Source organism: Athene cunicularia (genome assembly GCF_003259725.1).
Source record: "Athene cunicularia isolate RWA chromosome 1 unlocalized genomic scaffold, athCun1 chr1_part1, whole genome shotgun sequence".
Taxonomy (NCBI): Eukaryota; Metazoa; Chordata; class Aves; order Strigiformes; family Strigidae; genus Athene; species Athene cunicularia.
The window spans coordinates 125,606,818-125,633,470 of NW_020799091.1; the positions used below are offsets into that span (position 1 = coordinate 125,606,818).

Sequence of the window (26,653 nt, forward strand, 5' to 3'; positions counted from 1 at the left end):
TTTCCTTTCCTTTCCTTTCCTTTCCTTTCCTTTCCTTTCCTTTCCTTTCCTTTCCTTTCCTTTCCTTTCCTTTCCTTTCCTTTTTCCACATTGCTTATTATCCTTTTCCAAGCTTACATTTTTTCTCTACTGCAAGCAAAACATTTTAACCAGTCGTTTGGTGTCGTTTCACATTAATTTAACCCAAGGGGATCACAGAAGCATTCAATTCTCTGGACTCCAGTCCAGGTCGTGACATGTGCCTAATGCCCTACACCTGCAACTGTTTAGTTTTTTGGCCAGAAAGAAGAATTGCATAGGGCAGGGGCAAGCCAAACTCTATTTTCCTCACTCTATTGCTATTAAGATGTTCTGCTGAATTGAAGGAAAAAAAAAAAAAAAAAAAAAAAAATAGATGGGGGAAGATTAGTATTAAGGTTTTTTACTCAGGTATCCCAGCAAGAATTTAGGCTGCTTCTCTACTCCAAGATGGCTCTTCCTAATCACCTCCTTCTCTGTTCCTACCTCAGAAATGCACCCAGGTGCTGTGCCGAAGAGTACAGAGGAGGCACAGACAGGCACTCTCAGAGACAAGGGTCTCTGACTTTTTTAAGCTTCTGCTGGAACTATGCCTGGCAAGCTCACCGGGCTGAAGAGAGACGCTCACCCTATTCCTCTTCGATGCTGTCTCAGTTGCACCCAGCAGTTCTCAAGAAGATGGGTCTAGACTGGAGATTGTGACTAATTGTTATTAATGGTGAAGTAACTGTACTCTGCAGCCTGGGGCAGGGGAGAAACCCTGGCCCTGGCAGCTCTTTAGTTCAGCTCCACCCTACCCAGAGCTGGAGGTCTACTTCTCTGCATCAAAGGGAGGCTACTGCAAGTTAAAAGCACCTTGGCTGTACTCTGGAGCCAGGCACTTGGTCTGTGTGCTGCCTTTTCCTACCTGCCCCACACCTTCTTACGCCTCACCTGGAGAACTGGGGCGTTTGAAGTGAAGGGTGACAATCACCTCTGTTTTCTGTGCTCAGAAAAAAACCACTCCCGAGGCAACACGCTTACTTAGGTGTCTAAGAACTGAAATACAAGGAATATATCTAGTAATACTTCTATCTGTTCATTATTAGCACAGGAAAAGAGATTATCTTCAGAGCCTTCTAGGTTCCTCTTCCACATCACACCCCCCCACCCCCCCATTAGTACCCCTGTATTCAAGGGCCACAGAAGGAAAGGCAAAACAACAGGAGGCTTGTGAATCCTGCCACAGGGAGCTGCCAGGATGGGGTGTGCTCACTTAAACAGCAGAAACACAAATGTTGTGAGGATTTCCTCAATCGAAACTTGTGCTTCTAAAGAGCACAGGTGACCCAGGACTCCTCAGTCGTGCATCCACTCAGGGGCACGTCTTCTACAGTCCTGGGGCACTGTATCTCTGAGACCAGCCCACAGGTGAGGCACTGCTGAGCTGTGTCCAGGAAATGTGGAATTTTCCACAGTTTGCTTTGTCTCAGTTTCCACAGCTAAAAAACTGGGTAAGAATGCTTTTGTGGAGATCTCAGGTTTTTTAGATAACAAACACGATGTAAAAAGCTAAACACGCATCATGCCAAGACACACCTTTAATATGTGAAAAATTATTCCCAGGCCTTTTCCCAGAGAAACTGTTCTGGCACACGACTGCAATTCCAGAACAGCAAAGCCGGGACTGTGGCAGCTGCATGCCTCCCAGCCAACCTGCACATCCTCATTTTCTACAAGGTGCTATTTTGGCTTGGTTCGCACCCCCCCACCCCCCACCCCGCATCCAGATTCGTTCTATTTATCTCACTCCACATTTAGCGGGTCTGCAATACCCTGCAGAACGGGCAGCAATGCTTGTGCCTCTACTTTCATCTTGCATAAAGAGAACAGGCATTCATAGTACATGCTGTCCCAGACAAGACACCCTTTGGTCTATCCTAACAATTAAGCTAATAAATTATCACAGCAAAATGCAGCATGTGTTACACCATACAACCCCTCAGGGAAGAAAGTCAGGTGCCCTGCACAGAACAGCAGTGATTTCCCAGCTTTGAGGCACTTTCCCCGAGCTCTGCTCAGCAGAAGCAAGGTTGCTGGCTCTGGTGGAAGCAGAGCACAGCCCTGGGAAATCAAAGGTAGGCAGTTAAGTGTGTGAGTGTACATGCGTGACAAGAGAGATGGTGCAGGGTTGTTTCTGGATCTCAGCAAGCCAGGCCCAATGAAATAGCTTAATGAAATAGCTGTTATGACAGAATAATCTTATGTCCCTCCAGATGTTGGGAACTCCACATTCATGAAAAAGCAGCATGCTAGCCCTCAGTATGATCACATGTAGCTAGTACAATGGAAGAGGTGTATCTTATACTATAGACACTGTAAAGCAATTATATATTATGTCACAGCTGATCTGAATATCCAGACACTGTAATTTAGCTCTCAGGAGGAGCATCTCTAAAACTGTGTGCCTGAAGTTTCCCTTATTACATAAAACTCCTTGCATCTTGCATTCTTAAAGAAACAAGTTGCAGAGAAAAGCATCTCAAACTTTGTCAAAAGCAAGGCACTCGGGTACCATGGGGTTTAATTAGTCTCAGGCATTTAAATTCACTGCACTACAAAAGTTTCAGCCTCAGAAAAACTACTGAAAAAAGTTAAAGTAGCACATTTTTATTAATGCACTAAGCTGATTAAGCATCTCACAGTGGTAAAATATTTCAATATTATGGACCTGTAGAGCTCTGCACTGTCCTCCCCCTTTTGGTGTAAGTATGGTCCTAAAAGCATCTTTAAATGAGACCTTTTTTGTCATAGTAGCCTTCCCCTTTGTGTTGTCATCCCAGAGGTTCTTCAGGCTGTAAGACCTTATTTCCACAGTTAAAAAGGGGAAGGCATCTCAGCACCAGTCCCTGTGACAATGCCGATCAACAGTGCCAGATTGCTGCCTTAATGGGAGGTGGAAACTGCAATAGCCAAAGGTTTCAGAGGGAAACACTCTCATTTGAGACTTTTCTGTTTAAAAAGACATTATGGACTTTGTATGTCCTCCTAAAGCCTAAAGTAAAACACAGAGTCAGACCTACAGAATTTTCAGTTTGTCTCTAGAAACTGAAACAAGTGGGTATAAGCTTAAAAACAGAAAGCAAGATCTGTTTCTGGACTTCATGACTGTGATCCTTACCCTCAGCTATTTATCAAATATTTACTATTTCAAAACAAAAATAAAACCCAGACAAGGCAACAGATTGCAGTCTCCTTCATGTAACTGCAGAAGAACTAGTGACTACGAAAACCACTAGTTTTCCCATTTTTGAAAATAAAATGAAACTATTTACGATGAAGTTACCTGCTCTTTACTATTGTGCTCGCCCTGGTGTGTGGCCAAATGTCCTTCTGCTGGCATTTAAGACAAAAAGGAAGAACAGGAAAGGCCTGGGAAAAAAAGGAAGCAAGGCAGTAAAATGCTTATCTCACAAAATCAGAAAGTCATTGGCATTAAACCACACTTCACTGATAAAGCAGTGTGACAAGATGATACCAGACTTTCTGTAATTTAACACAACTGAAAAATAAAGATAAAGCACTAAAACTTTCTCTTTCACCTGATTCTAAAAATCAGATGTGTTACTGCTAATGACAGTTGCAGGTTGTTGCTTGGTCTAGAATAGGCAAAAATACCCCACCTAGCAAGTGACAGCTTCTCAGCAACTGCCTTCAGCTTTACACTGGCCTAGGGAGTTCCAGCACATACACACATTTGCACCCCATCGCAGCTGCAGCTGTTCTGAGCCAGGACACACTGCGTGACCCCGGGCTGAGCGCAGGCTCAGGGGCTGGGGAGGAGCTGGAGGGTGACTAGAGACACAACCCCCAGCAACCCGATTTTAGAGTCTTGTGGAGGAGTGGCTGGAGAGCTGCCAGTCAGAGAGAGACCTGGGGGGTGATTGACAGCCAACTGAAGAGGAGCCAGCAGTGTGCCCAGGTGGCCAAGAAAGCCAATGGCATCCTGGCTTGTGTCAGCAATAGCGTGGCCAGCAGGGACAGGGAAGGGATCTTACCCCTGTACTCGGCACTGGTGAGGCCACACCTCAATTCCTGGGTTCAGTTTTGGGCCCCTCACCCCAAAAAGGCCATTGAATGACTCGAGCGTGTCCAGAGAAGGGCAACGGAGCTGGGGCAGGGTCTGGAGCACAGGTCTGATGGGGAGCGGCTGAGGGAACTGGGGTTGTTCACTCTGGAGAAGAGGAGGCTGAGGGGAGACCTCATGGCCCTCTACAGCTCCCTGAAAGGAGGGTGCAGAGAGATGGGGGTGAATCTCTTGAACCAAGGAACAAGCTACAGGACAAGAGGGAATGGCCTCAAGCTGCACCAGGGCAGGGTCAGACTGGCTCTTAGGAAGTATTTCTTTGCAGAAGGGGTTGTTGGGCGTTGGAATGGGCTGCCCAGGGCAGGGGGGGAGTCCCCATCCCTGGAGGGGTTGACCCAGCGCTGAGGGATCTGGTGGAGTTGGGAACGGTCAGTGTGAGGTTAATGGTTGGACTGAATGATCTTCAAGGTCTTTTCCAACCTAGGTGATTCTGTGATAAGAGACACCCAGTAACACGTCCCTGCCTTCTGAGAAGAGCACAGAGCACTCGGCCCTTGTTGCTGAAAGTGAGCTCTGCCACGAGACTGGCCCCATCCATGCAAGGTGCCACCTGAGCTGGTCAGCTGTCCCAAGAGGCAGGAGTTACTAGCTCGAATGCGCTGCTCTGCTCACACATCAGTGTGGTGTTTTGGAGCCAGGCTGGAGCTGTGCGTGGTCCTACAGCTTCAGATGGCCACAAGCCAGTTGCTCTGCACCACGGAGGCTGTTTTATGGGGCGACAGGTCCCTCACCAGTCCTGACTCTGAAGCAGGACCTACAGACCTCCTGACTCTGAGTTCTATTGATTACAAAGAGACAGATCTCACAAACAACACGAAGGAAAAACATAAATACTTCTCATCTCATGTAGTAGCTTTGGACTGGAACACAGCTAGATGACTCAACTTATAAACAAGTAGTTATCTGATAGAGCAGCTTCCAAGTTAAGGAAACCACATGACTCAAAAGATTAATTCCAATCACATAATCCAAAAGGAAATCTCAAGATGTTACAGACCATTTGTAGGAATGATTAGCTTGGAGGATGTCAGAATGAATAGTATTTATGTGTGGGCATGGTGTTTCTGCAGTCCATCCCAGCCTTGGCATTCCTGCCTCTCTCTGCATTGGGGGAATTCTTCCAAGCAATTTTAACTGTTACTTCACAAAATACAGGACTGCAAGCCTTCTTCACTTTCCAGAGTTAACACTGGAGAAAATAAAACTGCAGAAGTGTCAATTAATAATTGAACAGGTCCTCTTGTCACCAAAATAACTTATCGACACCAATTTGATGCAGATAAGCAGACACTTCTTTATTGATGGCCGGACGTGTAGGGGAGTGCTCTCACCAACAACACGTGCCAGGCACCAGAATCATAGATCTTATATAGAACTCACTCACACATATTCATTAAGTCTTCATACATAAGCATACAACTTCCAAGAAATCATTAACATATTTTCCTCCTACTTCCGATTCTGCACAGTAGAGGTTAGAAATGTCTAGAAATGGCTCTGGGGTGTAATGTGAGTAGGTGGTCCATGAGTCGGTGGTCACAATCTCCCCCTGCTGGAATTACCTTTTGCTTAAGGACACAGTTTTCTTGGCAGGTACCTGTAAACTGTTACAGTTACTTCCCTCAGTTCCCATTAATCCTGGACCTTGACAACTACTTACATTCTTCTAGTCCTATACATGTATTATAAATCAGTTTACAAATCACCTCATGTTTTGTTACCTAGGTTCTAACCGTTCCTACTAAACAATTATGACCAATCCCTTTAGCCTTGCTACAGGGGCTGTACAGGGGATTTTAGAGCAGCAGTCAGTTGTTAGAGTCAAAATACAATAAATATAAAATAAATGATTCTTACTAAAATATCCCTTAATTCTATACTTGTATTAAAATCAAACACAATTTAATTTCAGTTGATAATTAAAATCAGTAACACTCTTTTGAATCCCATGGTTTTTAGATTTTCTAAATCTGTTTAAAAGAAACCCTCCTTTAATAAAAAGGAAATGAAAAAAAAAGAAGTATCTTTTCTTTGTTCTCCTAAAACTGAACTCATTGAAAGGATATGGGCTAGCCCCTTTTAATGGCCCAACCCATCAATATCCGGGCCAAACTTAACAGTTTTAAAAAAAGAATTACACCAACTCCACTCAAAATATGGCTTTGAGACTTGTTGATACCTTCTTCCCCAAACTTACAGATTTTTTTTCGCTTTTTTTTTTTTTACCTTCATTATAATGGGTTTTGCCCCGGTTCACTGAAACAGAAGGAACAGATATATAAGCATTTCCTCACGGTCCCAGATTTTATTGTTAAATGTTAGTAATAAAATCATGGCTACTTTAAAAAGTCAAATAAAACCAATATAAAACCATGGTCATTAGAGCATTGTATACACACATAACAAAATAACTTATTACAATTGTACTCATATCCCAGTTTTCTATTGTATCAGAGAGCATACTTCAGTACATAGCAAACAGAGAATCTGATTTCAACTTCAAAAGTCACTTTATATTTACTATAAAAATATTAAATGAGATTTTTCAAAATCAATCCTCAAGTCCAGATGTAATCCCCGACACGGTAACTGCACAGAAAACACAACTTTTGGAAGCCACCATAAACCATAGAAGAAACAAATTATTTCTGATGCCAATTCTTATCCAGCAGGAACAGACTGGCCTCCTAAGCTCCAGGTTGCTTTCGAACATAGGTACATTCCCTCATCCCACTGTTTTCTTGATTTTTTTAATTCCCCTATCTTGTGCGAATATGTGCTCCAGAAAGTTTCACACACAATGTCTAAAGCCTCCTGAATTTAGCATATCCAACACAGATATCAGATGCTACAGTAGCCTGAGTTTACAATCTTGTGAAAGATATATTTGGTGAAAAGGCAAAATGTCAGAGCGCATGTCCAGTTCAGAAACTCATTCCCAGGACTTCCTATAGTGCTCTGTATGACACAACAAGCATATGGACCTTTTTATGCTAATGGCACGGACATGAAAGCATTTCAGAGTTGAACTGTACATCTGGAGAGGGGGACTACTGAGATCTAATTGTGGATCATAAAAAAACCTTTAAAAAAATATAGGTCTTGAGTGCAGCTTCCTTTATACAATGTGCATTGACAATGCAAACCAGCCTTCTTCTTTTTGCTTTTCCACCTGCAAAAGAAGAAACCAGTTGAGATTCATTTATCATAAATCTCCCACAGGCTTGTTAGTTAGTGATGCCTTGTGTAGGATTGCTACATATCAGTTCACTGATACGTGGCAATTGTCTGCTATCAGCACCATGGAGGGAGTCATGCCACCTCCTTTAGACAGTTTAAGTCACATCTACCTTAAGTATTCCAACATTTCCCCTTTAGGGATGTATACTTCACTGTCAGGACAGGGAGACAGTGTTTTATCACTCCTAATTTAGGTTCTTCTGGACATCAGGAAAAACAGTATTAATATCTCCTCATGGTTGCTTTCAAGCACATAAACAGATCTATGACTGGTTTCCAGACTACCTGGAGTCCCCCATGAAAGCATCTTGCTGTAATCTACTCTTCTCTTTGCACCTGAGGAATCAGAAATCTAGACTGGGGATTTTATTTTGCATTTGGATTTATTTATCCTTCAGCAACTTGACTTCTGCAGTGGCTAGGTAAGAGCTTGCTTGCCTCTTATATGTGGTTCTACCAGTACCTCATAACAATTATCTGAAATTCTCTGGAGTCACCAGTGAAAGATGCCACAGGTTCCCAATTCTAACGCATATAGATGCCACAGCAGAAAATGTAGTTACAAGATTATTCACTTGTAAATAACAGCTCTATGGCAGCAAACCACTAATGTCAGTAGCACTCAGGTCTCCCCTTAAAAACTGTTCAGAATCCAAACTGCCAGGAATCAATTACTATTATCCTTCGTTAATTTAAGGCAGGACAGAGCTCTCTCCCCTTCTTTATCTGTCTTGCTTTTTCCTTATATGACACTTCAATCAAACTTTTTGGCTGAAGATTTTACAGTCTTACCTTTTGCCTTTGGCCGACAGGAGTTAATTTCACAGTTTCTGATGTGGCACTTGAGGGCGAACAAAGTTTGCTAGAGTCTCCTACAGACCTGTTATCATTCAAAAAGAGATTGAAAAAGTGAAAAATGGAAGTGACTACTAGAATTAGGTCTCAGATCCTGAGAGGATTTTTCATCAATATTCTTCAAGAACCCATGTCATCTGTCTTATGTCACACTGCAGGTATTTTAAATACAAACAATGGAAGTTGTAAAAAAGCTATTGGACTTCTGTCCCATTTCCAGAGTTGAGTGTGATGAAGTCAGGGAAAGTCTGTGAAACCAAAGAATAACATGGCAGTTTTTCCTTTGTGTTCAAGTTCTACCGCATGGGCAGTCAAGACACTAAAAACATGAAATAGTAAAGGGTTAACTTTTACCTTCTTATACTGGTCATACTGGCAGGAGAAACACTATCTTCTTTGGAGCTGTCCATAGCACCTGCCATGGGAATAGACACTTCAATTGTCCTCCTTGCATTTTCTAGATAATAAATAACAACTTGATTCAGATGAGAACACAGAAATATTTCCCAAGATTCATTTTGGTTTCCCATATTTTTGAGGGCATCACATACCTCTTCACTGTTACACAGAACATATAGAGCAGACATAAAATATCAGGCCCACACCCACTCTCTGAAAACAACAGATATTGAAAGATACTTAGAGCAACTATGGATAATGGGCATAGATATAAAATGATTCTTCCATGGATAAACTTTCTGGGTTTTGGCCATCAGAGGCTTAGAGACTTCTCATTTCTCTCCTCCCCCTGCTTCCTCTCCCCCTAAAGTCCTTCCCTTCATACATCCTCTGTGGTTTAGGAAGGGGGAAAGGCTGGATGTCCTGGACAGAGGACGTGTACATGCTCATGTGCAGTTATGCCTGTAATTGCAATGACTCCATGAAAAGGTAAAGCAGCCCTCACCTGCTGGAAAGTATTTTTGTTTATAGTTACACATGGCAACTAATCTATGAATCTTGAATCAGCAAGAATACCGCCTTTGCTAATTTACCACTTCAGATGACTGGAAGCTCCAGTTACTTCTTTCTATCAGCACTGGCACTAACTCAGCAAGATAGTCTGATGGAAGGAGCACCCAAAAGACCAAGAACTAAAACATGGTTGAGAACTGGATAACCACTCTGCCATGATTTCTAGAAGCCTGATGTAAATACTTAAGTCTTTTTATAGAAAGTTCTCCAGCAGAAAGGACTGATTAAAAAGCCCAGTTCTGCCCATCAGCGACTTCTGCAGACAAGGACATAGAAAAGAACAACTTTACCATGACACATGATATTTACAGCAGACTAATTGCTAAGAAATTAACTTCAGGAGAAGTTCAGCTGATATATTTTTAGCTCTCTAAAGTAAGGAGTGTTTGTACGACACAGTCATTAACAGCAAGGTTACTGCTGACCACAACCGCTGATCCAATCAGATAATCCCTCCCAAAAGGGGAAAAACACTGTCTTACTAGTTTTTGTTTCTCCTGAAGCTCTCAGTACTTACCAGTATAATTTAGCAATGGGGGCAGACCAGGAGATATCATCGGAGGGACTGTATCAGCAGCAGCTAATTTCTGCTGGTCTATTAGCTGCAACAGTTTATCACGTGCTTCTGTACTCTGGCTATTCAGCTCTGCTATTCTTTCCTCCAAGCTCTTCGATACCACAAGATGAGTCTACTTGAATAATTACTTCCAATTAAAAACTTGTAATTTGCACCTTCAGGGAGAGCATGCAATGGATTTCAAGTACTTCTATGCATCTAATTTTCAAACCGAAAGTAAACATAATTATATAGAACCTCATGTGAAAAATCTGATTTTGTCCCTTTCACTGTCCTGTATCTAGGTCCTTAATTGACTAAACATTTTAAATTGGTCTTCCCACAAATAGAAAAAAAAAACAGCTATTGTCTGCACCATTAGGAAAAAAACAAAAAAGAAAACACTCAACCATCCAGTAATTAACCATAATTAAGAAAATATTTAATCAGAGACATATATTCAGGATAGTGTAGGGAACCAAAAGCAGATTTCTACAGAAGTATCCTGGAAGTCATTGTTAAACCAGGTTTTCATCCACTCTGACCCCTTCCCCTCCCCCTCCGATAATTGCTTCCACAAAAACAACACTTTAAAAAGTCTGCATCATCTTGTGCAATTAAATATTACACAACACAGCGCAGTGTGGAAAGCCACAATGCTCTCAGCCTGCATTTACATAAGGAAATTTAAAATCTTTATGATCGTTAATTGAATTTAACTCAGCTACTGGGATGGAACAAAAGTAAAGACAGTAGCAAGGGCAGGGATTAGGCATTTCTGTGATGTTAACTCCACTCACTGGGGTGCCACTGAATAGCTGCTTAGTTGCAGATTAAAGGTTTTCTATGTGAATTGAACCATTTAAATTCTCTTTCCCAAAGGTCTGGGGATTTTCACCACCCAGCAGGACTGACAAGACAGACTCAACTAGTATATACACTAAAATCAAGTATGTGCAAGAGATGTACCCACACTAACTTTAATCTCATGCAGTCTGGGGTCACAGTGGGAGAAGAGATGTTATGGCACGGATTTAAATGTGTATTTTAAATATGCAAAATGTGTATTTTACAAGCTTGACAAGAACCTGGGGGTTGGTGCAGTGCTTTCACTGTTAATACCATCCAAACCACAAAAGGTATACCTAACCGTGTTGCAGCCACGCCTCTCTCTGAGGCATAATCTTATCCTGTACTTCTAAATGTGCTGCACGCTTTTCAGCACTCATATGCAACATAGGTCAAAGTGGTGAAACTACTGATGAGCTCCTTAGGGAATGATAAAAATCACAACTCTCCAAGCAAATGAATGAAAAAATATTTGTTTTGCTACTCTCTTCCTTAAAACAACTGACAACAGGAAAGAAACAGTCTTAAAGTATCAGTAAGCTATGGGAAAGCAGATCAGCAGAAAGGGGAATCCAGCCTTCCTTTTCTGTTAAATTCTCACCTGTTCTTGTGAAGAGTCTAGATTAGGATTTGCATTTGGTATTGGGTCTGGCTGATGTAGGCAGTCACTTGTGTCTTCAGAGAAACCTTTGAATTTGCTCAGCTGAGCTTTAATTAGAGAATTCTGGCGTGTGAGCTCAGCTATCTGTCCCAGCAGGTCACCATTCTGAAATACCTCTTCAGCTGTGCTGTTTTTTCTAGCATCCCCTGGGCAGGACAGGCTGATTTTCTCATGGGAACTCTCCAATTCTTTGTCTGCAGGAGGAACTGGTTGCCTTTCAGAGATGAGACAGTTTTCGTCAGCTGCGCTCTGTGTTCTCAGGGAGGAAGGTAAGCTCCTTTCCTTGCACGGTTCTCTTTCAGTGTTTTCAGGAGACTGAGAAACAGCTGTAAATGCTATAAACAAAGGAACAGTAAGGGAAGAGTCATGTGATCCTCATCCAGGAAACTAACAGTGACCTTACTGCATCAGGCTAGTAATAATCCAGCAGGAACTTGAATTGTCATCTAGCCTGAATGGTGTTATATTCAAAATCACTCTGTGCAAGATCCTGCTGCAAAAACTCACCAAGTTTAACATTTCCTAATGCAAACAGTCTTACATTAAAATTATTTAATGAGAGATTGAGGGAAAACTCAGAGAGAATACAAACTGTTTTGAGTTCCATAGCTGATAGATCAAACCCCACTTCTCAGCCCTCCATTTTCCAAAATCCAGTTACCTTACAAAATAAACTGCAAGTTTTACATAATAAACTGGTATTTATACTGGGTTGGTAACAAAACTTCTAGAATAATAAAACAAAATAATACAAGACTTTTGGCATAATAATAAACTAGCTATTTACTCAGCCCCTAGAAAAGGGGAAGCACTCTGGCCAACAAAAGCAGTTAGGTGGTCATCATTAGCAAACAGATAACACACCACACAGACGACCAAATACGATACAGCACTGGCAGCTGCTACATGTTAAATCCAAATTGGATTTTGTGAGAAAAATAAGATTTTCTATGCTTTATATACCAAATAGGCCATTCCTTCCCAAGCTTCAGCTTTTGCCTCTTAAGCAGAGCATGACATTTAAAAATTTACATACAAATCTGGTTTATGAATCATTTTTCATAAAGAAACAGTCAAGAAGTTTAACATTTGTTGAGCCATTTAGCATCCTTAACAGTCTTAAAAGAGTAGTAATACATTTCTGACTTAGCTAAGCCATAGTGAAATCTAGGAATACAGCTTTATATGCTTGTTTCAAATGACAAACAACATCTGAGAGTTCTCAACAGGGCTGAAACCACATGTTGCTCTTTGCAGAATTAGTTCACCACCTCCTAATTTATTATGTGCCTCCTCACAGCACAGCAGTCCATCAAAAGCCTGACCTAGATATAAACTTCCAATTTCGACTCCTTAAAAATCAAAAGGTCTTCTGGGTTATTCTTCTGACTTAGAAAAGATTTTCAGAGCGACACAGCTGAAAGGAGGCGGGGGGAAAAAGAGAGGGGAAGGCACAAACCCCACTGCTGTGCCCTACTTCGTGCCAGCAAGCATCGAGCTAGCCATAGACATAATTATCCGCCTTAACAACAAGAAGGTTACAGGGGCCCAGGACATTCTGTAAGATGCTTGTGGTTACAGTAACAGTTGCAGGAGCAAACAGCTAATTCTGAGAGTCACAAAGGGGTCTCCACTCTGCTCACTTCATTAAGGTTAAACAAAAAATACCTTCCCAAATAACCCCTGATTAATGTTCCTTCTCAAAATAATCAGAATTGAGCTGACCTCTAAAACTCCGGATACTAACCAGATTAACTCAGTCTTGTATCATCTGGCACCACCTAATTTCACCCAAAACTTCTTCAGCCACTTCCTGTGTATTAAATGAAATCCAATAGAAACCTGCTCCCAAAGCTTTTAGAAAAACTGAAAAGCTTTTTTTTAGAAAAGTTTTTGGAAATCTGAGATGACATGCTGTATGTAATAGACAAAGAGCTGAAGAAAATCATACACAAGTGACAATCATAACCAGTATAAAGTAAAAATGTCAGTCTGGATTGCCACTAACAGGACTGCAGAGAGTAGATTGAGAATACAGGCGACAAAGCCTAAAGGAAATCTAACAACAGGCATAGAAAGAAATACATATCTGGGTGCAAAAGCAGGATATTCCAGCTAAAGGGCCGACGTGTCTAAGCATACACATTAGAAATTTTCCACAGAAAAGTGCAAGATTGAAACAGAAAGCACTACACAGACTCTCAAGTCTACTACAGCCAGAGAGATCTCACCGTTTTGGAGAGGAGACAGCTCCCTACTGCTTTTCTGCCGGGGAGGTGACAACAGCACAGCTGGCTGGAAGACGTGAGATGGCAAGCTTCTACCAGCTCCGGCACCACCCGAAGCACATGACCTCTGCAGAAACTTGAAAGGAAGTTCTTCCTGTGGGAATTTCAGCATACCTTCCCTGTTGCCTGCACCAGCCCTAGGCTCAAAATAGCTCAAATCGGGTTCTTCTAAAGAAAGAAAAGGCAGAGATAGAATTAAAAAAAAAAAAGCTTTAGGGAACATTCTCAATAATAACTTCTATGTTCAGGTATCTGAAAAGACAAGCTAGAATATGGTCCCCACACACTGCCAACTTCCTTCTGATCCCCAGGTACAGAACTCCTTCACTGGAGTGTAATTTTTACTGATCTTAAGAGCAAGAACTCTTATATGTAGCCCCATAGTTTCAAGTTACTACTAACAGATCTCTTTGGAGCCCATGCAGAAGACTTTAAGACATGTGAATTGTGAGGAATAGGTATTACAGTTTGCTGCATGTGGTAATATTCTCTTGAGAAAAGCAGACATATACACTTGTACTAATGACCCTATATTATCAATTTGATGGCAACAACGGTGGAGTGGAAAACAATTCAAATTTTTTGAGCTCTGATGATCTTTTATGACTTAATTCAATCAGACATCTCTTCAGTAAAAAAGAAAAAGTTATTCTTCTGTATTTAACTACAACTACCTTGTGTCTATGTTGGAATCTCTTTTGCACACACCAGGGAGGCACAAAATGAATAGCATGAAATCGAAGTTGTAGCTAGCTGTGGGACCACAGTAATTTTAACATGCTTACATCCACTGTTCCATCAGTGCTATCTCTGAATTCTCTCTTCACAACTTTGTTCAGGATATTTATTCCCAAAAGAAAAATTAGTGGAAAATTAAGTAGAACATACCTGATCCCAAAATGCATGACACAAAAAGCACCCTTCAAAGGCAAAGAGCCAGAGGAGGCTCTTCACATAAGATACTGCTTGTGGTTCACACTACTGAGTAAAACCTGCCACTCACTATTCAAAGACTGTGGCAAGAAAGGAGAAACATCCTCTTGCACTGTTACACTGTACGGAACTGCATTTCCTTGCATGCTGGATGTCACTACAATATTCCCCCCACTCCTCTCTCTCCAGAAAAGTCCTATGTTAGTGAGTTTTAGCACAGAAACCATGAGTAAGTTATCTCAAATATTTCACATCCAGTCAGATGCCTTAAGTTTACGAGATATCTCCTTCTGAAAGAGGAGGAAAAAATATTTTTGTAACGTCAGGAAGCTTTCCTCTCAGGAAGATGCCTTTTCTTGAGGAGACCAATAAGGAAAAATTATTTGGAAATTCTAGTCTTGCAGACTTGTTATATAGGAAGGTTTGCTTTGGTTTGGTTTTTTGAGGGGTGCTTTTCTGATTGTCTGCATTTTATATTTTTGTGTAGGATTTTTTTGTTTGCTTTTACAAAGCCTGGGTAAATCACAAAAAAGGGTTCTGATACGTGGTTACTTCCTGAGAATCCCACAGAAACAGTCGGGAAGAAAATTTTCAACTGCAAAAATGTTGACAAAAGCAACATTTTAAGGAATACAAATAGCTCCAAGGAACCTTGGGATTCACTAGGAGTCACTGATCTTGAGAGCAAAACTAACGCATTTATGTAACCAATTATGTAAGACAGCTGGGAAAAAAACTCCATTGTAAAAGAATGTAAAAAGTACAACGTGAATCATGTATGGTTAGTCTGGCCATCAATGCTACTGGGTAACTTAGCCTGTGTCTGTTATATATCACTCAACTGGTCATTCACCTCTGATAAAAAGTCACAAATACAAGCTTCTGCCTGGTTGGTGAACAGGCCTCAGCAGCTGCTTTTTCTGGTCAGCAGCGACCTCCTGTGTCGTATGGAAGAACCAATCTCGTACTGTCAGGCTGTCTCAGTGACAAGAGAAGTGGGATCCTGATTCAGCTGTTTGGGGGTTTTTTTAGGACCCTCAGAATAAACCTGATTTTGTAAGCCATCTTAATGGGTGATGGCTACTCCCCTCCCCCTTTTCTGTTTAAATATAGGATCACAGAACATCTCGGTTGGAAAAGACCTTGAAGATCATCTAGTCCAACCATTAACCTCACACTGACCATTCTCAACTCCACCAGATCCCTCAGCACTGTGTCAACTCGAATCAGGACTTAGCTGGAAAGTTAATCTTGAAAACCTGATCCAGACAGAAGGATGTCAGTGGGGATGAAATACAAGCTATAATATTAAAAAATAACAAGTAGCAAACTGCTTGGGCTCACAATAGAACCCATGGCATATGAATTTCCAAAAGTGAGAAGCATGCTCACACAAGAGGTATTTATTCAAATAGATGCCTATTAAATACCAAATCTTCCACTACATGGATAAACTAGCCACAATTTCCATTTTATCCTTCACACCGGCATTCACACACCTTGGCTGTTCACTGGACCTTTATTTGCAATTCCAAAATGATTTGGACTTTGCTCTCTTCTAGATTCTACCAAAGGGAGGCCTTTAAATGCCTCTGTGAGAGAGATCAGCTGTTCGTCTGTTACCATCATGTATTGCTGAAGCTTCTTCTAAAGGATGAAAGAGAAACAGAAGATACAGAAATGTGTATTCTAGCAACAGGAATTACATTATATAGCACAGGCAGCTCTGAGAAGAAAATGTTGGTCTCTTAATACCACTCCACGAATTTGTAGGATTCTAATAAGATATTAAATATTGGTGTCTCATTTACTTTCTCTCCTGCCTCAAAGAAATGCTTTATTTTTCCCTTTCCTAACTCATCACCCATATCCTTTCCAACACAGCTTTATTGTTTCCCATTGAGCAAATATACCTCCACTGCAAACTGAAAAATAAAAATGTAATATTTTATCTAGTCTACCTTGTTGCTCCAGTAGTGTTAACAGTATAGAAGCGTGGAGGGCTGATTAACCTTTAGATTGATAAAGTAAAGCTCAGTTTAATAGAACTAGTATTTTATCAGGCTTTAAAGTTAAATATCACACAGGAAGATAAAATGTTGACTTTGAAAATAATCCTTCCCCCCATCCCCAGGCCTGCTATTATCATTCTCAGATTTGTCCTTCAATCTTATAATTTTCCTCCTGTTTACTGTTAAAATCTCCTGAACATATGATAATGCATCTCAGCACACATTTGCAACACAATTCAATATTCTAACACGTCACCCTGAGGGGAATGGGGACTCAGTACCTGTATAGTAGTGTTTTCTTCCCTCACTACAAGTATTTCTGCAGTCAGAGCATCAATCAGTTCTCTGTGTTCATTCAACATCTCCTCATGGTGCTGTCTCATCACCTCTTTCTCATGCAGCTGCATTTCACTCTAAAGAGAGAGAAAAAGTTAAACACCTACCATAACCAATACAGATTCCTATTTGGAAACAGAACAGGTCTGTATCACATCATACCGTAAAAGCTCTTACCCCTTTTGCTAAACTGACTTTATTTCTTTCATGGCAAAATCCAATTTTCAGAGCCTGAGAACTATCAGGCAGCTCACTGTTCCTTCTTTGTTACCCTCCAACCCAGTAGGGAATCCTATACATCCCTATTCTTCTGACCTTACAGCTTCTACAGGCTGTAACTACATGCATTGTCTCTCTGCAGAGATACTGTTTTGTAAGTCACTGAATCAAGTTAACTCCAAGTGTGCTGATGCTTGTCAGCATCCTGTGCTACTTGTGCCTATTCTTTGGTTTCCTTAATTCATTAATGAAGACAAATCAGACTAAATAAAGGAGAAAATTGTTGCTTTCTACTGTTTTCCTTCAGAGAGAGAAAAAGGTGCTTTCATTTAGTTTGCTTTTTAAAAAAGAAAACAAAAAGGCTTCTTTGTTAAGTGATCTACCCAGGCATGACGCAAAAGACCTTACTGTTGAACCTCTTGCCTTAAAAAAATTATCAATCCATTATTTTAAGATAGACCACTGCAGTAGCCAGGCTTCCTGTATAAGATACAACAGTCCCCTCCACCTCTTAATGGGTGAATGGAACACGACTTCTGCTTTTTGGACCATCATAGCTGAAAGAGCAGAGGCTACAAAGTCACATAAATACATCAGAATTAGCAGATGGAGCCCTTCCCCATATAGCTGCCTGCATTTACCCAAAGGAATCCCTGAATAAGAGAAATAAATCCCATCTCCAAAACACAAGAGATCCTGAAAAGCACCTGGGGTACACTTTTCTGCTGCACAGACAAAATGAAAGCATGAGCTGCCCATAACATACCGGAAGATTATATTCTGCTCATGTCAGGACTAGAAGTGAAAAACCACCGAGGAAGAAGTGTTAAAGACACAACAGCTCTGCAGCCACATAAAGTGAATGAAAAAATAAATAATTTTGAGAATAAACCACAGATACTGTCACTAGACACAAAGACAGGCAGATATACCTCCTTCAAGCATATCAGAGACAAGCCATCCATTTTGTGTTTCTCTCCCACCTAGAGAGAACAGCTTTTCTGTATTGATCCAAGTGAAGCAGGTTGGCACAGAAAATAGAAAAAAAAAAAATGTATACAGTCCTATCTTTTTAGAAACCAAGGACATCACAAAATAAGAACTTTAACCCTGGTAACAGTGATGATGTCTATTGATGCCTTAGATCATCTGGATGAGCTATTGTATCTACTCATCCTACACAGTGTTAACCTTGGAGGAAAAGCTTCCAAGCAGCTATGTGTCTTACATTTATGTATGGAGAAACTGTCAGGGTTAACAGCTGTACAGATCCACTCCTGCTGTGAGGTAGGATTTGTGTCTGGTATACCCTGAAGGACGTACCTTCATTCCAGTCCACTGCCAGGCCAACCTCTAACCTCATAAGCTTTGTTTTAACTTTGCATCAGAATATGCAGAAGCAAAGAGAGAGAACAGAGCGACACAGATTAAAGAAGTAAACATATCCTCCAATTTTTTGCCCTGTGAGTCTGGCAAAGAAATAGAATACTTAGCAGAATGGCAAAGAAATAGAATACTTAGCAGAATGGGGAAAAAAAAAAATAATTCCAACATTTGGCAGATGACATTGATAGTCATTTAGGAACCCAGTCAGGTTCATCCACCTCCCTTTAAGAATTCTGTATAGCTTGGCAAACATTTTGGAAGTTTCTTTTACCCCTTCTCTCTAGCCTCTTCTATATTCACTACCTTCTTCTTGTAGGAGTTGATTTTTTATCATTTACTAATATAACTTTCATTAAACATTCAGTAATTCAATTTTCTCTTCCTACTTTTGATATATAATTTTGAGAATAAATTAAGCAACATTCTTGACTGTAATTCTTCTGCATTCAGATTTTCTGTAGCAAAGCTGGAAAGTATTTTTTTCCTCCCCAAAAGAGGAAGGAAATTTTTCTAGAAGTTTCAAAACCTCTTGAAGAATCACTGTTTACCTGAAGTCAGAGGCTTTTTAAATATCTACTGCAAAGTCACTTTCTTAAAATGCACTGCCAGCTATAATTCAGGCATTGGAACTTTGCTACCTCTCCTCACTTAAGGCAAGACAGATGGTGCACACTAGCACCTGATTTATTCCTAACATCACAGGAACCAGGTTTTAGGAAATACTCAGACAAGCTGTGCTTCCTCCCAGTGAATTCTCAATTTCTAATTGTAATTAAAGCTCCATGAAAAGGGGAAAAGTCGGTGAAGATTATGGATGCACACTATCTCGAGCAACTCTGAATATGACTAACCACACTGTGGCTTGACTGACTTTTCTACTCATAAATTTGGGAAATAAATCTAAAAAAGTTGCAGACAATTCTCCAAGCAACAATCAACTCCTGGAAGGAACAGTAACACATCTAATAAAGTAGAAACAACATCACAGAGGTGCTCAGTAAAAACTGGGAATACAAGTAAGACTCAGAATACATCTTTCAAAATAAGTAGTTTCCCTTAACACTCAGACTCCTTGGCCTTCTGCATGAACAGGGTAAAAGCTCTTAAAATACACTGAATGTTACATTCAAAAAAAGAAAGTAGCAACTAAGAAAGAAAAAAATATTACAAAGAAAATCTGGAGTAGTTTTGGAGGAAGTCGCACATCAAGAATAACTAATTTCTGTGGAAAACTAATTAATGACAACCTAAAAAGGGTTATAATTACAATTATATTTATAACATTAATTTGATGCTATTAAATTGATGTTTTCCTAATAAATGGAAAGCATTCTATTGGAAGTCCAGAAGATCCTTCCTCATAACTGCAAAAACCCCCAAATTTAATACCCTGCTTTGGTATTAGAACTTCAAAAGAGAACAAGCATTTTTAACTTCTAAGATATAAGATCTCCTCAGCCAAAGTCCATCTTCAGATGGTTGTGGCTTTTCACTCTTGAATTGATTATTTATCATTTGCTCCCAAAACAGGTCTTAAGAGTAAATTCCACAAAGATAAAATACAGGGCAATACAAGAAATAAGTTATATATACAGACAAAAAAAAATTTCTAATTTTAAAATAAGGTTTTTTTTCCCCCCCAATTATTATACACTCTGAAAAGTAACCAAAATAGGACAGTTCCATATTCATTAGGAATCTATTGCCTTTGCTATAAAATGGAGCACTGGGATTTAAATACCGTTCTGCTACATCTACTAAGAGTGCAGGAATTGTCATCATCTGGTTCTTCACACAGGCCCAAATAAATTGTCAGCTACTGCTGCATCTTGAATAGTTCTGGGTTAGAGATGAAATAAACCACACTTCTTTTTTTTCTTTTTCTTTCTTTTTTTGAAATTGTTCTACACTGCGTACAAGTAGTCTGCTTTATGGAATTCCACTGATCCCCAGCTGTGCACTGCTATAGTGAACACTTCAGGACATTCTTGCTTAAGGTGAAGTTGCTTCTATGGATAGAAAACGCCAGCTAAGGAGTCCCTCCAAGAAAATTAGGGATTTTGGTCCACTGCTTTAGTGACAGCAGCATCGTCTTTGAGAGGCAAAGGAAGAAAAAGAATTTGTAAACAAGGCTGTAGTGAATACTCTGCTACAACTCTGAACATATTTAAATAGCATTTAAAACCATTTCAACTGGTATTTTCTGCTGATAGTTACTGAGATACTTTCATTGCAGTCAAACTCCTTTGTTAAGGATATCCATTTCTATCAAGCTAAAAGGTTTAACTCCTGACTGCATGCAATCCAAATAAGCAATGATAATCAGACTTCAAAGTAAACTGATCGGGAGCCAGGAAAGACCAAAGTTCACCTCTGTAAAGTAACTTTATACCCTTTTTCATTCACTCTACAAGAAGCAATTCAAAGTCTTCTCACCTCTTTGAGGTAGCGCATCAAACGACAGAGAGCGTTCACCAGTGACAAGGTAAATCCAGTGAGGCCTTCACTTCTCTCAGTTTTTTGAACCTCACGACCTGTACATTGCTCATATTCCTCCAATTCATGCTCCACTTCATGTATCATGCGGTTGAGAACATCTAGGCTGGATTTGTTGTCCCTCTGAAGGTCAACAGGGATTGAATTAGCTGGAGAATCATCTCTCCACTGCCTTGCAGAGTTCTGTGCAGTTTGTTTTCTTTTCACTAAGGGGGAGAAAGAAAGTATCACTGGAATTTCATCTTGTATAAAAAGCTTTGCAGTACCAATGAAATTATGTCATTTACTGAACATATATCAAAGGAGAGGCCCTCTCTTGCCTTGAGCTGAAATGGACCATCAAAGATAGTCCCCAGTTATTTTTCATCCAAACACACATTTTCTGCCACCACATTAGTACCTCTCAAGTATCTTTTGTTTGGTGCTTTTATCTTACATATTGTTTATACTATTTTTATACTTTCCTCCTCCTCAGTTAAAAGCATGGGGACAGTTCCCAGTGAACAGCCAGAAAAATATCAACTGCTTCAGGTCACAGATTTAGTGAGCATCTCTTCCACAACAATCCTTTCACATTACAGTTTGCATCTGACATCAGTCCCCACCTAAAAATGTGTGTAGAATACAGGGACCGAAATGCATCAAAAATCTGTGCAGCATAGAATAGAAAGCTCTATCAGAAACAGAAGAGCCCTGCACAGGAGAGAACTCCATGGCTAGAAAGGTAACAGGTAGTGTCAAAGGGTCATATTTACAGTTCCTGGATTCCTATGGACTTTCCTTCACCAATGAATGTACAGAATACAGGGGAATACACTACACAAGGGGCTGTGGAATCCCCATCTTTAAAGATGCTCAAGACTCAGCTGGCCCCCTTTTAGACTTTGGAGTCAGGCTTGCAACAACTTCCAAAGATCTCTTTCAACCTACATTTTCTTATAATATTAAGGACCTTGGTCAAAGAGAAGTGTGTTATTTTTAAAAGTACTAAACTTTTTGCTGCAATTTGCTTTTGTTTCCTTGAGTTTGGGTTCAGCACTTGTCTCACGGTGTAAGTCTCTTCATCATCTTCATTCTGAAGTCTTGAATGGATTCTCTTGACTACATTGGTAGCATTGAGGGCTGATTTAAACACAAAACAAAGCAAAAAATACACACATGAAATATTTTGGCTATGTTCTTAATAGCAATATGTTATACAGTAATTTTATTCAAAGACCTGGCTTTTTAGTCTAGAAACTCATCTGAGCCAAATCAGCATGTCTTAATCTCTCATCCTTCCCCAGAAAAGGGATTCCAGACAGGATCCTCTGAACAGCCTAACAATCCTAGAGAGGCTGTGATTTGGCAAATCCAACCTGACTGATCCAGCGATGGAGAAACAGTTGTTGGAGTCAAAGGCACATTTGATTCCTGTGATAAGGCAGTTTTTCTCATATCCTTTTCAGCCCACAATGGAGAATTCACCAAGGAATTTTCTTCTCTCAACAGTCGAAGCAGTCTACATTCAAAACAAGTGTACAGTGAATTGCAATAGGATAATAGTATGATTCTAGATTATCTGTACAACCTAGAAAGAGCTTTTTAAAATATCTGTAACTGCTCAGGTGAGTTCCCTGCTCACACTGATTCCCAGTCTGAATGTTACAAGGGGTTTCCCTAGAACTATGAGGTCAGGAAAGGAGGAAGGAGGGGGTGGGAAAAACAGAAAAAGTAACTTGACTATTCCCATGCAACACCCTTTTAACTCCATCTATTTCCACTGTTAAGAAGATAAAATCCTGAATGGATATATTTGTACTGACCTGTCAGAACTGACGCTGGATTTGAAATTCAGAGAGTCGTGATGTCCATCTTCTGATTGATAGATTGACAATGCTTCCTCTTCCACTTCCTTAAGAGTCTTTTTAGGAGACAACAAAGAAAACAAAAGGGACTTCAGAGCAATTTCAATTAGTCTTCAGGAAGAAGTTAAGAGATCAATTTCCTGAAATTGTTTCCAGAAAAAAACCTTTGTTTCAGTCTCTACCCCCAAAACAATTTTTTTTTTAAAAAGAAAGAAAACCACAAACCTCTGTGGAAAGAGTTTTGGGGGAATTTAGTACCCAAGAAATAATGATACTGGTAACTGTCTCTGAAACTAATACAGCAAGTGATTAGTTCAATATCTAATATTTTATTTGGATGATTTACATGAAATAAAAAGGACCACACACACTGTAGGATAAAAAAAGCTTTAAAAAGACTGTACCAAAAGAAACATGGATATATAGCAGGCAGGAGATGGAAAAAAGCAAGCTAAATTATAGCATTTCTAAAACTTCAGCATTTTGAAATTACAAGCTAAACAATCTTGTAATGAAATCTGCAAAAGTAAATTTATATTCTATGGGTAAAATATGACCAGAACAAAATACAACCCTATGTACCACATTTGTAGCAAAACTTAAGCAATTAAATTTGAAATGAGGGTTCCTCAATCAGGTTTCTGTGCTTCTGAGTAGGCCTCACCAGACAGCCTTTATCTATGATTTTTATAGACACATAAGGAAAAGAAAATCTCACAGAAGCTCAGCATAAAACTATCACTACACATTTCTTTTAAAAAATTAAGCCTATCCTGCAGCATGCATCCAGTACAGCTTACAAAGATGCTACAGATAACTCTTCACATAAAAAAAAACCCCAAAACAAATACCACATTGAAATACATGAAAGAGCAGTACTGCAATTCAAATTGCAGATATTTGTGCAAGATAGTAGGAAACAGGATTAGAGAACCATGAGAATATGACACCATCACTTCCACTCCTACACCCCTTTTGGCCTTCAGTGAGCTGCTTTCCAGGAATGTCATATGCCTGTTCTCAAGCCACAGTGACCATTTCTGGTACAACTCACGTTATAAAAACAGAACATAAAGGCAATCCAAATGAAATTTTAAATAAATTTAAACACTTTTTAAACTTTTAAAACAAATCTAGATGATTGTAAACAAACATGAAGCATTGAAAGTTAAACATGTAGGATAAACTTGTAATCAAGGCTCTGGAGTTAACTGGGGTGCATTTACATGTTTGCTATCAGAAACAAGCTGGAGCCCAACTGGCTATGTCCCCATATATGCAGACATCATTAGAAAATCAGAGGCATATTTAAATTTGTAGCATTTAGGTAAGTGACACAAGAGTTGTTTTCTTAGTCTGCAATTACTTTGTTCTCTTGCTGATAACTGCAGAATTTAAAAGGCAGAGAATGGTAATATGAGAGGGCTTCTATGAGACATGTTTGTTTCTCATATTCAAAGGTTAAGAAGTCAAAAAAAAAAAAAAAAAAAAAATCACCTCCATTTAACACTATTTTCTATGTATGTTCTTAATTTGGTATACTATCCACAAATGACAGGTTTAGGTCTGCTTGGAAACCTTAGAATAGTCTTAACGTTGTGCAAACAAAAAAAGCCACAGGACATGCATGGAACAGAACATAAATTACCTGGGCATCCGCAACAGATTCACTAAGGATGGAAAGCTGAGTGGGAGGATCACATTTTTGTACAATGGATCCTTGGGATGATTCTAGGTCACAGTTAGGAGCCATTGTTACATTAGGGAAACCTGGAGGAATCAGACAAAACAGGGAAGAACACAGAGGGCTCAATCTGTAGGACTTTGTCACAGGACTTTGTACCAAAAAGCAAGTTCCCGTACTTTGCACAAAAAGGGTCACAGGGATGTACGCCGCTTTAAACAACAGCCAAAGGCCAACTACAGAGCTATCTTAACACATTCAGCCATGTACCAGGCTTTTGTCCCTCTCACTTGTGTAAATAAACTTGTGCAGAAGCATGTAGGATGAAACAGTCATTATAAGCAAAAGAGAATGGCAGCCTACAGAGAAGAGAACCTAAGTTTAAGATTTCACATGAAAATAGCCAGTCCTGCCTTCCAGCAGTGTAACGACCCACAAACCAGAGTAAGGAAAGGAAAAGCCTTGTTCACGAATTGCTGATAAATCTTCAACAACATCCAAGAGCAAGCAGTCAACCCCATGTAGCAATGAGAATGAGAACTACTATGGTGGCTCAAACTGGTGCTCTGTAAAGGCCAGTAGCTTGGCTGTGGAAATGGTGAGTGTAGAGGTGTTTCACAATAAGTGATCCAAAATTCCACAGTGGAATAGAATATTCCATAGATTCCATTCCAGTAGAATAACCAGCCACGAGTTGCTCTCCCCTGCCACGGGAGATGTTATCCTCATCTGTGTTTCATCTAACGCAAACAGGATCAATCCTACTATGTTAGATAATGAATAATTCAAAAATAATACTTTCAAAGCCAGGCTAATTATGAAAAATGATAGTCTTAAATGTATTACCACATATAAATGAGATGGTCTACCTGTTCGCGTGCGAGGAGCATCCCCAAGCAAGTCTTTTGCCACAGCCATAACCCGATCAGACCGTTCCAATACATCTTGCAAATGGTATTGATCAGACAGAATCTGAAAGTATAGCATATAAGAAAATATTTAATACTGAGCAGACCAATTTTTTTCCTTTGTTTTTTTGGTATTCTTCTTCTAAACAGCATGAGAACAGTCAACAAGACAACGTTTGCCAAGTTGGTAGTGTGCAATTAGATCTTAATTAAGATAGATCAGAAAAAGTATGCTTCATTTTGAGTGAATAGAATTCACCTTGTTTTTCTGAAAAATTAAACAGTTATTACTTCTGAGGCCCCCCATCAGCACTGACTTCTCTGTAGAGCAAATCCTCTCACTCCCTTCTCCTACTCCCAGCCTGACACAAACAAGAAGCTGGGTGTTTATGGACATCAAAATGAAGACAAGTATCTGGCAATTAAACAAAATCAGTATGCATCCTCAAATCATTTGATCTCAATGTTGTTGACTCAAAGAACATTTACCTACATGACAGACACCCAAAACCTGCACTGTTTGATTAGATCCAAATCACTTCAAGCCAACTTGTTTCATTCAGCCTTGACTGTTGAAAATCCTGCCTAAAAATTAAGCCACCTACCACCAAAAAAGTTACAAACAACACAAGCACAGCCAACTACATCTGGCATCAGAAGACGTTTCGGTCATCTCCACACATTTCTCACAAGGCACGGGTTCTGTATTCAAGATCTCTCTCCCCCAGTATTTTAAGACCAGCACCATAACAGCTGCCTCCTAAGGATGGAGGTCTTGGAGTCAAAGCAAGAGGCATTCAGCTACTGTGAGCCAAAAGCAGCTGACCGTGAACATGGCATTGTGGGCAGAACACGATTCAAAACTCCCCACGGACTCATGGGTTCATTCACAAAGGTGGAAATGGCAAACTAGTAGAATTACATCCCACAACCTGGGAAGAAGGGAGTTATTCATAAACACTTGAGAAGAAACCTGATTTGTAAGTGACCTCCACTTCATGGTGTTAAGCAAATCAAGCCAGAGAGATTTCAAGTACTTTAGAAGATCCCTCAGACAGGAAAGGCTCATGTATGTCCTCCTACTCAAAATTTGAGAATCAAGTGACAATTTTTGCTCTCCCAGGAATCATCAGGGACTGATTTGCAGCAGTTTCAGACCACTATATGCTGTTTCTGTCAGTGTTTCAGTGTCCATAGGTAAGTTTGCTGGTTTATATGCAGCCTTATTCAAAAAATTCTAGCCAGTGGCATTTCACTGTTTCCCCCC

At 40.0% G+C, this 26,653-nt stretch overlaps 1 protein-coding gene across 3 annotated transcripts in view; it reads right to left on the minus strand.

Moving 5' to 3' along the window:
- Positions 1 to 6,433: 6,433 nt before the first annotated feature.
- SPICE1 (spindle and centriole associated protein 1) overlaps positions 6,434 to 26,653 on the minus strand; it is a 23,240-nt gene continuing 3,020 nt past the window's right edge. Inside the window, exons 4-17 of one of the 3 annotated variants that reach the window (XM_026849302.1) lie at positions 25,348 to 25,450; positions 24,443 to 24,564; positions 22,753 to 22,850; positions 22,306 to 22,448; positions 21,941 to 22,069; positions 20,888 to 21,153; positions 16,792 to 16,923; positions 15,998 to 16,145; positions 13,509 to 13,733; positions 11,218 to 11,612; positions 9,729 to 9,900; positions 8,594 to 8,696; positions 8,177 to 8,267; positions 6,434 to 7,316 (exon numbers count right to left, since the gene is read on the minus strand). In XM_026849302.1, the coding sequence (XP_026705103.1) occupies positions 7,263 to 7,316; positions 8,177 to 8,267; positions 8,594 to 8,696; positions 9,729 to 9,900; positions 11,218 to 11,612; positions 13,509 to 13,733; positions 15,998 to 16,145; positions 16,792 to 16,923; positions 20,888 to 21,153; positions 21,941 to 22,069; positions 22,306 to 22,448; positions 22,753 to 22,850; positions 24,443 to 24,564; positions 25,348 to 25,450 (2,181 nt within the window). In that variant the 3' untranslated portion in view covers positions 6,434 to 7,262. The remainder of the gene's footprint in view (positions 7,317 to 8,176; positions 8,268 to 8,593; positions 8,697 to 9,728; positions 9,901 to 11,217; positions 11,613 to 13,508; positions 13,734 to 15,997; positions 16,146 to 16,791; positions 16,924 to 20,887; positions 21,154 to 21,940; positions 22,070 to 22,305; positions 22,449 to 22,752; positions 22,851 to 24,442; positions 24,565 to 25,347; positions 25,451 to 26,653) is intronic. The other 2 variants (XM_026849308.1, XM_026849316.1) reach the window with 2 other exon arrangements.